We start from the raw sequence: 15,577 nt of genomic DNA, 5'->3' as shown, positions 1-15,577 counted from the left end.
TTAGCTACGGATTTACGAGAACAGACTTGTTGAACACGTTTTGAACCAGTCGGCAGTCGTCACTCGATAGTATCATTACTGCCATTATTAGATACCACCGGCACCGTTCACTGTTCACTCGCCAACGTGGTATAGTCGTGACGTCGCGATTAATGTGTTATGTACCATAAAAAAAAAAAAATGCTTATTTTGCATAGTCGCATAACTATGTGTTGTACGATTGCCACGGTGATTATAAATTGTGAATTATTATGATGAACATAGTATTAATATGATAATAGGTAATCGTTTAGAATTTAAACTAACAACTTGTGTGAATAGATTAATTTGCGTCGGCATGATCATCAAACTCCAGCGAGTACCTATCTGATTATCTCTGTTATTACTACTACTTATTTTTGTTTTGGTATCTATCGCAAACTGAGATGGGAACCGTGTTAGCATTACTTCCAAGAAAATTACTAGGAATTACATTATGTATTATATATCATTGATTAAGGATACTTGATAAATTATCATAATATACCTATTCGTTCGGTATACTTCCGTCAGATATTTTGCAAAGACGCATAAACCTTGGATTAGATGAACACAATTTAATGCACGTAAGAATTTTTTCATATTATTTTATTACTTAATAATTACATTTACGTTCATTAATAGTACTACTGTTAATGTAATGAAATATATGTTATTTGAAATGCATAAAACTTTACCTAAACACCTTGTGTTGCACTTGTATTTGTTTTTCAAACATCAACTATACGTCCATCAGTGGCATATTTATGGTTGGAGGGGGTGCTGGGGGTTCCCCCCAAGGATTTATTGAATGCGTCTGGAAACCTTAAATTTTAAATATTTTAATAATGTAATAATAATTATAGTAGGATTATTTTGTAAATTATAAATGAAAAAAAAATGTAACATTTAATTGTATTCAATTTTATTTATTTATTTTTATACAAAACTATTTAGTTTAAAATTTTTAATAAAACCAGTATACCATAATATTAGGGTTTTCGGTTATGAAAAGTTGAAATACGGGCAATTTATAAAGAAAAAAGATTACTAAATACTAATAATTTTTATTATTATTCGGCCCGGATCGCACTATGTATTTTATCGGTTGTATACGTTTCCGCAAATCAGTATAGTCTGGCTCCGATAACACGTTTTATATTATAATTATATTATAATAGATGTTGCGGATTTTATCTGTGTATTATGTTATTCGTGACGAATGAGTGACACAAAACGTACGGTCTTATTTTGATTTTATATTTGGTAGTTAATACTTACGGTTACGAGTTAATACAGTGAAATGGAGCCATAAAAAAAAATAAAATAAAGACTTTAGATTCTTATTTTTTGAAGTCAAACGAAACCAAAGTATTACTTTGAATTATATTTAAATTATTTATTACCTACGCAATACGAATTAATTTAATCGGTATATTAAATTCAAAATTGTATATAATATATTATTATATTAATGAATTACAATTTACAAATATTATACCACATTTTACTACCATATTTTAATTCTAATATAACTATACTATTTTATCGAAAGTGGAAGATCTTTTTCTGTAATGCGAAGAGTGAAGAATTGGTTTCGAACAAGCATGTAACAAAATCGTTTTAAAAATCTAGCTTCAATATGTATTGAAAGAGAAATTACCAATAAATACTGAAAACATTTGAAATAAGTTTGTATTAACTAATAACAGAAAAATGTATTTATCATAACAATATACGAGTATTATGATATCATATGCTATACTATAATAACATTAGTATTGCGTATATGACATTTTGATAATAAGTTATTTTTTTAATTTATCTACCTAATTATATAAATATTAAAATTAATTAAGTCTAATTAATAAATAAATAATGATATTATATATATATATATATATATATATATATATATATATATATATATATATATCACTACAATACTGATCATATCTTATAACTAAAATAATAAATTAATAAAAACAAAAATATAAATGTCCATTGATTATAGACAAGATTATTTTGATTAAACTGAAATATATAAAAAAAAATAATTTGTAACAGAGTTTTTAAAAAGATTTTGTGTATTTTAATTTGACTAGTCAAATCCGTATTAGTTACAGCAACTTATATAATTTATATTATCATTTCTATAAGTTTCTTTAAAATTCAAAACTTTTTAGAAGAACCCTAACAGTTTTGGTTTAGATTTTAAAATTTGTTCCAAGTTAACATACATGTTTATGTTTAGATACAATTAACGATTATAAATTATTTTTAATGAATTATGTTTTAGGTAAAAATTTGTTATATACATAATTTATGATTGGTAATTATTATAGGTACTATACTAATGTACTAAATCAATTATAAACATTTATCATTTTTATTGTTTTTAAATTAATTTACGGTTGAATATATCATTACATTTTAATGATTTTAATTTGTATTAAACATATTATACTATTGATTTATAACATTACACACGTTGACATACGTGATACCTTTGGACGTATTTTGTCAAAATACTATCGAATTGCATATTATAATTTATAATCTATAAAGTAAAAATATATATTATAATAAATAGATAAATAATAATACGTGTAACAAAACGATCGTAAGTTGCCTACACAAAGCGCCGTCTAAAACACAATGTTAGTCGAAAAATAATATATAAAGTAATTTATTATATTATAATATTATATGGAAATATACATATACATATGATACAAGGGCTTAACTTAGCGAATCTTTTCATTACAGATTAGTACACATAATGTTATTCCGTCATATCTAACGCCAAATTACGTGATAAATGACAACTGATCACGTCAACAATTGCACCTACGATTTAAATACAATTTTTACAACTTATATATAATACCTATATGTTTTTAGTATGAGTAATTAATTTAATAATAAATACTAATAAAATAATATTTATTAATCGTACTTTAAAATTTTAATATAATATACTTTTAAAAAAAATTTTCGAGTAAAAATAGTATAGGAAATAGTATACTGCTCGGCTGTACATGGGTATTGAGTGGTATTTCACTACTATGAGTATGTTAAATTTAAATTCAATGTGATTTGTCATTTTGATAAAGCTAATAATATAATTTATTTTACTTTTATAGTATTACGATAGGTTCCCATAGTTTTTGTAATTTTTTAATATTATATTATTGTCATAAAGTTAAAAATTAATAACATTATTTGTAATTACCGCAAAACGGTGAAAATAAGTTCATATAGTATAAAAAAATATAATATCTTAAAATAAATGAATATATTTAAATCTCCGTGAATAATATTTTTGATTCATAACAAAATAATTAACTTTGCTTATATTATTAAAAAACATAATTTCATCAAAAGCTGAGTTACAAATCTATAAATTAAATAATTGTGTTTGTGTGTATTTGTAAGAACTTTTAGTCTGCTAGTTATAAACATATCTTTTATAATAATATTTTAATAACATTTGATAGGTTTATTTTATATGTATACACAGTTTAATAGTTGTATGCACAATTATAATCAATATTTTTTTTTAAAGTTTCTTAAATTTGTTATGAGGTTTACATTATCTCTAACTAATGTATAACAGGCATTAACAGCAAATTTTACGTTCAGAATAATCCATTTTATTCGGTTATTTTTAATATTGTGAAATTATTTGGAAATGATCAAGTGAATTGACCTATTATCAAACTAAAAAGTAGGTAAGAATAATATTATTTAGAACTTAATATAAGTAAAATTATAATGTTTTGTAAATTTTGCACATTATTTGCTTCAAAATTTAAATTTAAAATAAATTACTTCAAATTCGCTGTTCTGCGTTTGTATGACAACCTTAGAGACAACACAGAAGTGTATGACAACCTCTTAAAGTTTCACTTTAGGATTTGGTATTGATATTACTATTTTCTTGTGATTTCGTTGTTTTAAGCATAATCCGGATCGTGATAGTCTGTATACAACAAATGACTAATGTTAATATGCTCAAAACAAGATATGTATTATTGCTCCCTATTTCGTTGAAGAGGTACCCCGTTATAAAACTTACAAGACCTACACCTAAACAGAATATAAATTAAGCTATAATTTATTTATAGTATGTAATGCACGTGCAATTAAAAAATATATTTTAAATACTCGCCTACTCCTTGAAAGACTGTGCTAAACAACCCTTGAACGGTACTTTTAAGTCCTTCTGGTGCTAAAATCGATCCATAAGATGTCATTGCCGAATATGGTAACGCAAAACCTAGACCATTAAGCAATTCCACGAGCACCATCCACATTGAATTTTTGATAATAAAGTATAGAAAAAATCGCAAAGATATTGTAGCAAGACCAATTGCTATCGAATTCAGATAACCAACTTTTTTAATTATTTTTTTGATTAAATATTTAATCAAATGTAAGCGTTAAATAGTTGAATAAAATAATATAACATTGTAAATAAGTAAGTTAATAACACATAACATACCAGATAAAAAGAAAAATGGCGCTTCACCTCCAAAACATTTCACAGCAAATAGTATTCCTTCAATTGTTTTTATTAAAGAATATTTTTCTGGATGATACTTTGTAACTAATTATTTCATATCCTTTATAAAGTATTTTTAATATTTTTACACATGAAATATAAATAAATAAAATTATACGTACCATAACAAATAAAGTGAAATACTTCCATAAAAAATTCCAAAAAAAACTACCCAAATGAGAAAACTTACAACTTTATTATCATTGAACACTTTTCTGAGATCTTTGAAAATATGTTATGATATAACATCACTTTGACAATCCTTTAAAAAATAAATTTTTATTAATTTAATAGATTAGATTGAATATTTACTTTTATAATTTTTAATACTTTTAAACGTGGATACTAAACACGTAGGTACTGTAATAAAGCATTTTTTTTTTTTAAGTTAACTATTTTTAATTGAAGTTAATTTAATTATTTGTAAACTTACATGTTTACAACTATAGATGTTATAAATTGTAGGGTATATACTTTACATCTCTAATATGTATATATTGATTTTATTTAAATTGTATTTTATGTTGTTGTTAGTGTTATTATTATATTTATTAATAATTTTATTATTATTATTATTATTTTATCTTTTTCTTAATATTATTAAACAATAATAGTTCATATATATTAAGTATTATCATATTATATCGTATTATTGTAAGTTGAAAAGTTTATAAAAGTTATACAATTATTAGTTATATAATTATTGGTTATAATATTTAAATTGATGTATTGATTAAGACTAACTCCAATATAAATTATACATACGAAAATACTACATGTCCTATATGCATTAGTATATAACTATCTTGAATCCGGTGTTGGAGAGGGGGTGTAAGTTAAAAAGAAGAAAAATTACAATATTCTATTAATTTTCTGTGAAAAACAGATACAATTAAACACGTAATGTTTTAAACCCTGCATCTAAGGCTTTATTTGCAAAATCAGTATTTTCCTTCTCATTTTTTAGACTTAGGACTGGCGATATAATTGTATAAATATTGGTATGATTAAAAATATTGGTTTTGCTATTTTTTTACTTATAATTAAAAAATATAATATTAGCAATTAATAGTAAAAATGTGTATGATTAAAAAATGTATTATTAAAAATGTGTAATTAAGAAACTGGTAAAAATTTATAAGACAATTCACGCACATATTCGAACTTAGAAATTTTTTTTGCTTGCAATTCACACATTTTGTCATGTATAAATGTTTCTTTTTCAGACATTTTTTTGCTTTTTGTTCCTTGACTTCTCAATGACGTAAAATACGTATCACATTGCATGTTTTTTAAAACATCAATGAAATTGAATATGTTTGGGTGTGATGAACTGAATGAGCTGTTTAATTTTTTATGAAATGATTCACAATTATTTGTTGTGTGCATCGTTGAGGATACAAATTCAGCCCATATCTGTGGTGGAAACTCTGCGTCGTTGGTTAAATATGTTTCTAATATATAGTCAGTAAATTGCACAATCTTATTATCTCATGGTTGCAATGCCATTATATCATACGCAAAACAATCTTCAACCATATCATGACTTAAAAAAGAAAGTCCAAAAAATAATTTTAGAAAATACTTATATCAGTATTATTGTCTTTGTAATCATTACTTAACCCCAGCTGCTGTATTTTCTTGTACCAATTTTGACCAAGGTGAAATCTACATCCTTTTACTTCAATAGAAGGCCAAATATGTCTTGCAGCATTGTGAATAGCCTTTTCAAAATCGGCATACAACCCGAATAGGACTGAATTTTAAGTTATTTTTTTTGCACTCTATAACTAAATGTTGAAATGCCTGTAAATATCATTGTGTCGTCTTCGAAGATAGTAAAATATAAGCGAGTGGGACACAAGACTGATTTATTGTACAATTTACGGTAAATAGTTAATGGTATAATTTCGGACAACTTTTGAGTGTACCATCTATAAATATAGTATCCGAATTGCATAGCACTTTTAAATTGCTTAATGTAGAGAAGCCTACTATATTTGTTTCTTTGCTATTCACGAAGAAAAAATGCACTTCGAAAGGCAACAGTTTTAGGTTCATGTTGGGTAAACGCATTTTGGAGTTCGCAGTTGGACCTAGTAGTTTGATACACTCGTGGGTAGAATTCGTGGGATTATCTTATAATAAAATAAATATAATCTGTGTCAATGGAAATCGTGTTGACAGATCATTTGCTTAGAGCACACTACTGATGTACATTTTCACTGACGCTCGAGAAATAATTTTTATCTTTCTTGTGATAAGATAATCATATGAAATGTTTTCATATTTTTAGTGTTTTTAAATCTATGACGAACATGTGGTTTAAGTACATTGAAACATTTGAAATGCTTTTCGAATAATTATTATATATTATTATATTATATTTATATATATATTAATATATTATATTATTTATAACGATTTAATGTATTGTTCAATAATGTTTATTTGTTAACAAACACTTGAGAAAATAAAAGTGGCTTCTATAGATACATTGTTAATAAAAATTGTATTCAGCTTTATTTATTTTTTTATCAGTAATGATCAAAGTATTATACATCTATGAACAAGTATGAGCTTATTGTTACGATATAAGCATATATTATATTATTTTATTAGTGATCCATTCAGTATTTTAAAAATCAATATCTCGCTTAGTGGTTACTATGAGTTTAACTCTAAGAATCAGATTCCATACTTAAAATATAGGACACAATTCGATACATTTTTATACTTCTATTTTGACATTATGTAATTAAAAAAAATGTTCGTTCATAATATTGTAGTTCGTTTTGTATTTTTTACTCTTTTTATGCTATATATTGTATAGACATATACAATAGGTATACAATAGGTTAATCTAATTATTATAATTATACACAATCAAAAAGAAACGTAACAACAGCTTAGAAGAGTAGTAACATGAGATTTTTTTTTATAGTTCAAATAAATTATTAGTTTTTTTAATTTAAAATGTTATTTTTAACTTATAAATTATAATGGTCGAAATATTCCTTTCTTATATAGTTTGTCAAATTTTTACCTACACGAAAATTTGAAATCATATTGTTTTCGAATATTACCTAGTACATATATGTTTTTAGCATCAAGTGTAGTAAATTACTAAAACCATTTGCATGCCCAACCATATTCTACTATTATATTATACGTCAGTGACAGTCTTGTTTAGACCTTTGTGCAAAAAAAGATGATGAATTAATATTACTTTTTATTATTTTGACCGTAAACATTATTTCTCTATTATAAATACCATATAGCTGCCAATCGTGTCAACAGTATAAATATATAATATACGTGTTAATGTGTTATATAATATACTGTCAATCGCGTGTAATAATTATCCATGTGTCTGTCTGTACATGTACATGTACTGCAGTAGGGAATATAAAAAAATCAAATTGTTATTCACAGTTTTTATTAAACATAATGTTCAACTCAATGATAGCACTGCACTGTCTGCACTGTACATCTATACCTAATCAGTACGATTTGTGTAGAAATCACTTATTGTATTTTTAAATTCAAAAAAAATTATAGTTTCACGTGGCTCAACTTTTACACTATACACGACCAGTTCTTGATTTATAATACATATACTTAATATCTAGAATAATGAATTTATGATAAAATAGTCATTAATACATATTGACTCTATATTTAAGTGTTTAAGTAACACTCTAAAATTGGATTTTTATCGTCTGCAAGTGTTCGTAATATTTTTTGTTAACAATGAATAACAACTATCATCTTATGTTATTATTAAAAATTAATGTTTTATTTAGGTATAATTTGTTTTCAACATATTATAGTCAATTAATGATCAAATTAAATTATTACAAAATAATAAATTACATTTTTTGTCATTTAATTATAAAAACTACCAGAGAGATTCAAAGTTATTTCCGTTAACTATAAGAATCGGTAGATGTAACTGGTATTGGGTTCGTGAAACCCAAGTCAAATGAGTTTTCCGGACAAGTGGTGATTTCTTTTGTTGTACGCTCGTCTGAGGTACCGTTTTCTGTGGGTCTACTCATTCGCATTATTAGTTGACTGACGAATAGTTGGACTAGAAACGTAATAAACGCTACGTAACTCAATAATCTGAAAGAAGCCGAGCTACCTATATGTTCAAACGTGTAACCTGCAGTGAACGAACCAAATGATATACCTGGAACGAAAATTTTTCAGACAAGTATTATTATCACATCAAGTTATTGATTAATAGTTTATTATAAAGTTATTATTATACTACACTAGTTAGTCGCCACTCTCATAATATCACTGCTATACTGACGAATCGTACTTGGAACTACTTAATAAAATAATTAAACAAATGGAGATTTTTTTTTTTTTTAATAAATCTCGCATTTTAATAGCTAAACTAATTCACATAACCTTGTTAATGTTTTAAATATTTTTTTCTTTTACATAGATTATATTTAACACAAATATTTCTGAAATAATGACAAATAAAGATTTTTTATTAGTTTTCATAAATGTTTTTACTTCCGTTTAAACTACAAACTTTTGTGGGATTTTATATTAAATTTTCAAGAATTTTAATGTAGCGAATAATTTTTGATCGACATTAAAAAAAAAAATAGAATGAGTTGAACATTTCTCATTTCTATGTACAACTTAAAAATAGTTTAAAAAAAAAGTATTGTAAATGAAAAAAAATAATATAAACATTTGGTAAAGATTCCATGATTCTATGATTATTCATTTTTGAATTACATTAAAAAAACATAATCGATTTTGTCAAAAATTGAATTTGCATAAAAATTCTTGTTTTTCCTTAATATTTTGTGTATTTTTCCCAATAAGTATGCGGAATTTTTAAATTTTGACCTTTCCAAAATAAAAACTAGATCCAGTTTGATATCAAAAACTACTCCCATTTTTGAAATTCAAAGTGTATTATCGACAACTAATTGTGCACTCGTACATACAAAAATAAAACACATCATGATAAAATCAATATATTCATTATTCCGCACAGAATATAAAAGATCTGGAGGCTTAAGAATCATTTTAGTGGATTTTCATTATGGCCAATGAATATTAGGTATAGTGTTACGATTCGAATTATGAAAACCTAGAAGGAATAACTCACAATATCATAATAATAAATTTACTGGCGATTACACAATTTTTCTAATTTTATACTTTACATTATTAAGTGAAACCTTCAAAATACGCCATTGGAATATATGCAATGACGTAATAATAATATAAAAGTATACTTATATATTTTTTACACAACTTCTTATCTAAACATTGAAGATTTTAAATTTATATTGTTGTATAATATAGTGTATCTATGTATTACTACGAATGTTTTTTTCTATAGATTTTGTGACCACAGCAGTATAAATTGTAATTGGTTAATGATATATAATATTCCGTAAACTGAATATGCCAATTTTAACGTCTTTGAGACATTTCTTATTTTTATCTGGTTTTCAAGGTTTTTACCCACACCGATGATCAATTATTATAACAATCATCATTTATTTTTGTACCATAAAATTAATTATTTATTTTTATAGTGCTCACCTATTCCATGAAAAGCCATGCCGAATAGGCCTTGAAGAGTACCCGCGCTGCCACTAGGCGCTACTTCGGCCGCGTACGAAATGCCAGCCACAAAAGCCAAGGCAAACGTTATACCATTAATCAGCTCTACTGGCAATACCCAAAGTGGATCTTTAATAATTGAATACAGGAAAAATTTTATCGAAAACATTGCAAATGCTACTGAAAAAGCTGTCATATGTCCAATGCGTTTCAGTATGTATCCTGCAATATAATAATATTATATTAATATGACAATTACACTTAATTAAAACATGATGGAATGATTGTATATCATTTTTCGCTAAATTTATACATTTTTCTACTGTTACAGATCAATAAAAACACCGTACTCACATAACCCTATGACCTATAGGCTATAGTGTAAAAATTATGTATTGGTGTTAAAATACATGATTCAAATTAGAAATTGTTTATTTAAAACCCCTTTAGAAATTAAGTACATGCGATGATATCGTTTTGCTACAACACATAAACAAAACTTATTCATGCAAAATCGATTTTTTGTAGAGAAATCATAGAGTAAGATAATATATTACAAAAATTATGGTGATCGAGGAGGAATAATATTTTGAAGGTAGGTCTTATCGTTTTAAAATTTTATTTATTATTAAACTTAATTTTTTTTTAAATTTAAATTGATATTACATTTTTTTTTAATTCTAATGATATGTCAAACCCTTAAAAATATTAGTCTTTATAATACTTTAAGATTATTCAAAAACCATAAGGTATGATTTTATGTGAATACGTTATCTACATTGTGCGTAGCCGCAAAAGTCAGAAATAAAATACATATAATGTAACAGATGTAACAAATTTAACATCCTAATAATATTCGGGTTTTAATCACTAAATAGACAACTGACAAGTATCATCAATTATAAATAAGTATTAAATGTATATTGTATATATGCATAAGATAAACAAATATAACGTTTATATAATTGTAATAATTTTTATTTATTGTATGATAATTAATAAACGATATTAAGATTAACTGTAATGTTTTATCATTGAATGATAATGATAATAATAAAGGGCTCTTTTAACGAAAAACATGAAAATAATTTTTATATGCACTTATGCACTATGATATAATTAAATTCCATTTAATACTCGTTTATATATATACATGTATACATTGATAAATTATGGATAGTTTTCTTTTAATAGTATACACGTTTCAAGAATACACTGTTTATGAGTAATATTATTCAATTAAATAAAATATTTTTCTTAATACTAATTATTAGTTGTTGCCGTTTTTGGGTCTTATAAAATCATTAGCTGTTAAATAATAAAATTAAGTTACACAATATAGGAACTGAAAGTATGTGTTAATAGTATTTTAACATAATTTAATAAATATATAATTAAAATATAAATTAAATGATTTTTAAACGTTTTTAGATTTATCATAAATGGGTTAGAAACTAGAACAAAATTACTTTGTTATTCATTTAAGAGGGCGTCACACCCGCATGTGTTGTCTCTGTCTTACAAGCACGTAACATACCAAATTTACTTTCAGTAGATCACGTTTAGCTCCGTCAGTTTAAAAATTAGAGTGAATCGACCTATTATGAAATTTTATGGTAAGAAAATTATCTATGATTGTATGTTGTTTTTTTACGATAGTTAAATTTTTTAGCAAGTTATGCACTTATGTGTATATAACATAGCGTAAATTAAAAATGCTCATAACTCACTTAAAAACTTAATAATCGTAAAAAACCAACATACACACAGGGATAATGTTCTTACCATCAAGCTTTATTTTAAGTCGATTCACTCCAATTTTTAAACTAACGAAGCTAAACGTGATCTGCTGAATATAAATTTGCTATATTACGTACTTGTAAGACGGAGACAACATGTGCGGGTGATGTTACGGCCTCTTAAAATTATATTTTACTTACCTGACATGATATAAATTGGAATTTCTCCTACACAACATTGTACTGTTACTGAGAAACCTTGTATAGTCTTGATCCACGGTAATCGTTCTTGATGATAAATGTTTGCTAAGTCTTCAATGTACCTATTGAAAAAAATAGAGGTAAATATATTATAATTTATAGCTAACACTTTATGATAATAGAAAAATATTTACAGAAATAAATAAAACCAAATGTATGCTGTGAAAATGCCAGCAAACACAGCCCACACAAGGTATGAGTAGACTTTAACATCACATAATATTTTTAAGACATCATTATTCATGCTTTTAGATGTACAAGTTTGATTTTTCTGAAAAATGAATAATTACAGTGATATTTCCCATTAGTGGAAACTTTTCAATAACCAACGGGTTTTGGGAATGGTGAAATATTTACTATTATTCATGAAAAAACATCTAAATAGCAGAAATTTATACAGCTCTTAATTGTAAAATAATGGCAATTTTCCATCAGCAAAATGAGCTCACATTAAATAAATTATGATAATAAACTGGTTGCAGGTGCACGTGACAACCATATAATATAACCCAAATAATCCATTCCAATATGTATTAACACGTTGAGTGCCACAGTATTTATGATGTACATGATGTACATAATCATTCTTGAAACTACACGAACTTGAAGAAGTAAAATCAAAATTTAAATCAGAAGACATTTCAAGTATTACTTTTCAATACAGCCAACACTGGCCAAACAGTATCACAATTATTTACAAGTGGCATTAAAAAACTTGTTTTTACAAACTTATATGTGGTACAAACACTAACCACAATGATGTTGAATGTTGATATATAACTTTTGTTTTATCTATACATAATTATTGAAGTATATTGATTACAGTATTGACGTATCTTTAAATTTTCGTATGATTCACAGGTATTTTGTTTAACTTACGTTTAGCTGAAATGCAACAATAAAATGACAGATAAGGAATATCATAGCGATCAAATACGCTGGTAAGTAGTTTTTGTGTTCTGCGTCAATGCTGTACCAATCCACACACGCGCCGACCAACAGTGTAGAAATTCCCCAGCCAACCGCTCCCCAGACCCGTTGTCTTCCATAACTCTTTTTGTCGTCACCTGGGATGTGTTGATATTTTAAGTGGTAAGCCAATTACCATAATACCTATCTTAGAGTTTAGCTTTATAATATATCATATAGAAATAAGTATTTAGTAAGCGGTAACTATATTATAATATCTACAGTGTATACCCAACATTTCCAAACAGATCGTATCTTGAAGAACATCTCCCACCATCCAAAGCAACATCCTCGCTGTAATGGTGGTAAAAAAAATCCAAAATTTCCAGTGCGTCATGATGTCCAAGTTTTCGGCATATCCATAATCGGTAAAGTCGGGCGTGAAATGTATTAGTGGAGTAATAAAAGCGTTCAACAGCGAAGCGCCCAAAAATACTTGTTTACGACAGTGCCAACGATCGGTAATATATCCAGCTATTGGTCTTATAACTATATTGAAAATAGGCATAATCGTAAAGATTACTCCAATGACGAGCACAGGGATTCCTCGTTGTCTAGCTAAAGTTGGTAAAAATGGATTTATCGGAGCAATTCCTGAAATAATAGTTTATATTTTACTGTTGAAAAAGAATAATAAAATATTTAAAAACAATACAAAATATACTCATAAGAAATTTTCCCGAAGATACGAAAAGTGTTATATAATGTTTTACAATATTATTTTACATAATATTAATGAATAAAATAAATATAAAAATAATAATATTTTTTATTATATAATATAATACGTTGTTATACAATTTTTCCTATAATAGTGATTGTATAACTTTATTAATTTATAATTATCCTCAAAAATGTGTTATAATTATTTTTTTTATTACAATAGCAAATATCGGAGAGGGATTATCAGTTTTCAGAAAATTTTGTTCTAAATAAATTAATAAAAAATTGTAAATGACTAGCGTTATTGCCTATCTATCTATTTATTATATCGAGTTGTGTAATCTATTTACATCAATTACTCATATGATATTATAATTATTCAAGTTTACAATTTTAGCGAATTCGTAATGGCTTAAGTTACGTTATACTTTTTAAATCATAACAGATAACTTAAGCACTAAATTTTCTTGCCAATGTCCATGGTGAATAATGTACGGCACCATAGCACAATATAACATTATTATACGTAAGTAGTACGTCATGAACCTGTTTTACATTTTTATTATTAAATAAAATTTGACTCAAAATATATAAAAAATATTTTATATAATATTTATATATGTAAACGGACTATCAGAACTAAATTCACTAATTAATAAATTATTTTAAACAATTAAGATTAAAATGTTGTAAGCGTATTCTTTTTATATATATATATACAGCCATAATATATACCTACTTTAAATTTGGTTTAAACGTGTAGCAAAAAATAATATATTTTCCCTTTGACCTTTTCTATTATACCCGTTTCCTCCAAACGATATTTTGACCGACTCCACATTTTTATTAAAACAATTTTGATAGTATTAATAAATTTATTATATTGAATACTTTTTTATTTTAAAATAATGATGTTTATTTTAGATTTTGAGAAAATTTTATGGGAAAATAAAAAAAAAGTAAAAGCTGTTATACAGTAAGTTTATTTTTACACATTTTAAACAAATATAAAATGTATGCTAACATTAAATAAAATTGAAATAATTTTTATATTGTAAGAATAATTCAGGAATAATAATAACTTCCATAAATTTGCTGGATAAATAGTATAATATTTATGCTCAAAACCAAAGATCAGCGTATCATTTTTTATTTTAATATAACTCCAACGTTAAAAACTTCTCTTATTCCTCGGGAAAATGTTCTCAGAATCTAAAATAAATATAATTAAAAAAAAAATATCATAATATATGTGTAGTACTTATAATTTATGTAGTTGCCCAATGCATAATATATTTTGACGAAAATGTCGTAATTGTTGAGCTGTAATAGTTTTTTTACTAGAATTTAATAAAAAAAAAGTATTTTTAATAATAATTTTAGTGAAAAATGGAAAGTTATGTATGCAATTTTGGTGGAAAAATGGAGTGTCGTAAAATAAACATTTTAGGAATAACAAAAATATAACATTGCAGATAACATAGTTCAGGCGTAATATTAACTTTGGTATATTAAAAATACAACATCACTTACTATCTCCAATTTTTATAGACTACATAATTATACTAAAACATTTGTGTTATTGCTGAGTACAAAAATAAAGTTATTAATAATTAATAATAAATGCTTTTAGTTCATGTATACATCATTATCTTGTATTATAATATATACTTACCACAATCGTAGAAAAAAAAACTTAGTTTTATGAGTAAAAGTTTTTTATTTATATTAAATTTGTAAAACATTTCGAACG

General features: G+C 25.3%; 1 protein-coding gene and 2 long non-coding RNA genes across 5 annotated transcripts; 2 read left to right on the top strand and 1 right to left on the bottom strand.

The window, feature by feature from the left end:
- Positions 1-78: 78 nt before the first annotated feature.
- LOC113553749 lies at positions 79-11,750 on the top strand. The gene is made up of 4 exons (XR_003405212.1): positions 79-605; positions 10,165-10,405; positions 10,524-10,787; positions 11,624-11,750. It is a non-coding gene; the product is annotated as an uncharacterized LOC113553749 (long non-coding RNA).
- LOC113553698 (major facilitator superfamily domain-containing protein 6-like) lies at positions 8,479-15,569 on the bottom strand. 2 transcript variants are annotated; one of them, XM_026957178.1, is made up of 7 exons: positions 15,500-15,569; positions 13,393-13,755; positions 13,072-13,259; positions 12,327-12,463; positions 12,133-12,254; positions 10,172-10,414; positions 8,479-8,780 (listed from the first exon to the last, which is right to left on the bottom strand). In XM_026957178.1, the coding sequence occupies exons 1-7, from the start codon at positions 15,567-15,569 to the stop codon at positions 8,515-8,517; spliced, it is 1,389 nt and encodes a 462-aa protein (XP_026812979.1). In that variant the 3' UTR covers positions 8,479-8,514. The 2 variants fall into 2 exon arrangements, with proteins under 2 accessions (XP_026812979.1, XP_026812987.1); XM_026957186.1 differs by lacking the exon at positions 15,500-15,569 and adding an exon at positions 15,086-15,366.
- Positions 11,969-13,850, top strand: LOC113553736. Of its 2 annotated transcripts, none has more exons than XR_003405207.1 (4): positions 11,969-12,272; positions 12,329-12,385; positions 12,675-13,284; positions 13,410-13,850. It is a non-coding gene; the product is annotated as an uncharacterized LOC113553736 (long non-coding RNA). The 2 variants fall into 2 exon arrangements; XR_003405208.1 differs by having other exon boundaries at positions 13,386-13,520.
- Positions 15,570-15,577: the final 8 nt, after the last annotated feature.

The sequence above is a fragment of the Rhopalosiphum maidis genome, chromosome 1 (genome assembly GCF_003676215.2).
Source record: "Rhopalosiphum maidis isolate BTI-1 chromosome 1, ASM367621v3, whole genome shotgun sequence".
NCBI classification, from domain to species: Eukaryota; Metazoa; Arthropoda; class Insecta; order Hemiptera; family Aphididae; genus Rhopalosiphum; species Rhopalosiphum maidis.
This window is presented reverse-complemented; position numbering and strand designations above follow the sequence as displayed.

Excerpts from the sequence above, each read along its gene's own strand:
- LOC113553698 (XM_026957178.1), bottom strand. The coding sequence starts at position 15,569 with ATGTTTTACAAATTTAATATAAATAAAAAACTTTTACTCATAAAACTA. Across the intron at positions 12,464-13,071 it reads TTGTTGCATTTCAGCTAAAC|AAAAATCAAACTTGTACATC; the intron begins GTAAGTTAAACA and ends TTCATTTTTCAG. Across the intron at positions 8,781-10,171 it reads CATGGCTTTTCATGGAATAG|GTATATCATTTGGTTCGTTC; the intron begins GTGAGCACTATA and ends TTTTCGTTCCAG.